The sequence below is a fragment of the Dendrobium catenatum genome, unplaced genomic scaffold, assembly GCF_001605985.2.
Source record: "Dendrobium catenatum unplaced genomic scaffold, ASM160598v2 original_scaffold_161984, whole genome shotgun sequence".
Taxonomy (NCBI): domain Eukaryota; kingdom Viridiplantae; phylum Streptophyta; class Magnoliopsida; order Asparagales; family Orchidaceae; genus Dendrobium; species Dendrobium catenatum.
Genome location: NW_021480409.1, coordinates 1 through 1237, shown reverse-complemented (window position 1 = coordinate 1237; position 1237 = coordinate 1). Strand labels below are relative to the sequence as shown.

General features: G+C 29.3%; 1 protein-coding gene across 1 annotated transcript; it reads right to left on the bottom strand.

Annotated features, from left to right (window-relative positions):
- Positions 1–265: 265 nt before the first annotated feature.
- LOC110112028 (FAD synthase-like) lies at positions 266–1177 on the bottom strand. Its single transcript, XM_020844101.2, has 4 exons — positions 1017–1177; positions 736–853; positions 525–607; positions 266–424 (listed from the first exon to the last, which is right to left on the bottom strand). The coding sequence occupies exons 1-4, from the start codon at positions 1133–1135 to the stop codon at positions 361–363; spliced, it is 384 nt and encodes a 127-aa protein (XP_020699760.1). The 5' UTR covers positions 1136–1177; the 3' UTR covers positions 266–360.
- Positions 1178–1237: the final 60 nt, after the last annotated feature.

Genomic DNA, 1237 nt, shown 5'->3' with positions numbered 1-1237 from the left:
ATATTTAATTTTACAATAATATTAAAGATAAATAATGAAACAATTTATATTATAATAATAAATTATTTAACAAAAAACATGACAATATGGTTACTATATGGAACCATTTGACATAAAGATTAATTTTCTTTTCTTTATTTGTAAATAATGAATAAAGAAAAACATCATAGAAACTATTACTTGTTTCACAAATAATGTATAGAAAATCTAAACTTATTAAATTATTCAGTCTTACTTGATTTCAAAATACGTAAGTGAGGTTATCTATGCATATGTTGTTTTATACTTTTATGTTATGTTATAAATTTACATATCACTTATAACTAATCCTTTCAATAATAGAACATAAAATAGAACATTTTACCCTTTATCGTATAGACTGCAATATGGAACCTTGCATGTTAGGATGAAAGCCCACACATCCCTGCAGAGAAAGGAGAGAAAGAGAATACATCATACGGTGCACTAATAAAATCAGAAAAAAAAAACTAGCTTAAAAAAAAGGATAATAACCAATGAAAAACCTGTATGACCAATCAAGGATGGGATTCACCCTCATAAAAGGAGGCCATCCAGTTGAACTTGGAGAAAACTGTTCTTGACCAATCTGCAGGTACAGCAAGTTTCATAAATTATAATACAAGCATGTGAATATAACTCTAAAAAAATACATCTCCCATTATAAGTATCAGCCTCCTAATGTATGTAATATGGTAAAAAGAGAGAATAACATACAGCATTTGGATCGCCAATTCGGGTTCCCAGGAAAATAGCTTTTGTAGGTTTTTCCTTAAGCAAAGTCTCTAGACCAGACTTAAAATCAAGGCGAATAATATCCAGTTGTAAATCATAACTGTCAAAAATAACTGAAACATCAAATATAGATATATAGATAAAGATAAAGCAAGAAATACAAACAAACAGAGATAGCTATATCATGAGTAAAATCACTCCAAGAGAATTAAAACATTAATTGGAATTAAAACACTAAATAATATGGGAAAGAGAATTACTACCTAGCAGCTGTCTCATAAGTGAATGAATTAATTTCAGGAAACGCACTAGAGGTCTCAAAGTAGATTGTTCGTATTGGACACTTTAGTACAGAGTCCATGTTTCCATTGAAACTACCCATTTCCTCTTTATACAAAAAATATCCAGCACGAAGTAAATGCAGCAAAACCTGCAGGCCCCATTTCATGGTCAGTAATTCAGTTCATAGATATATATATATATA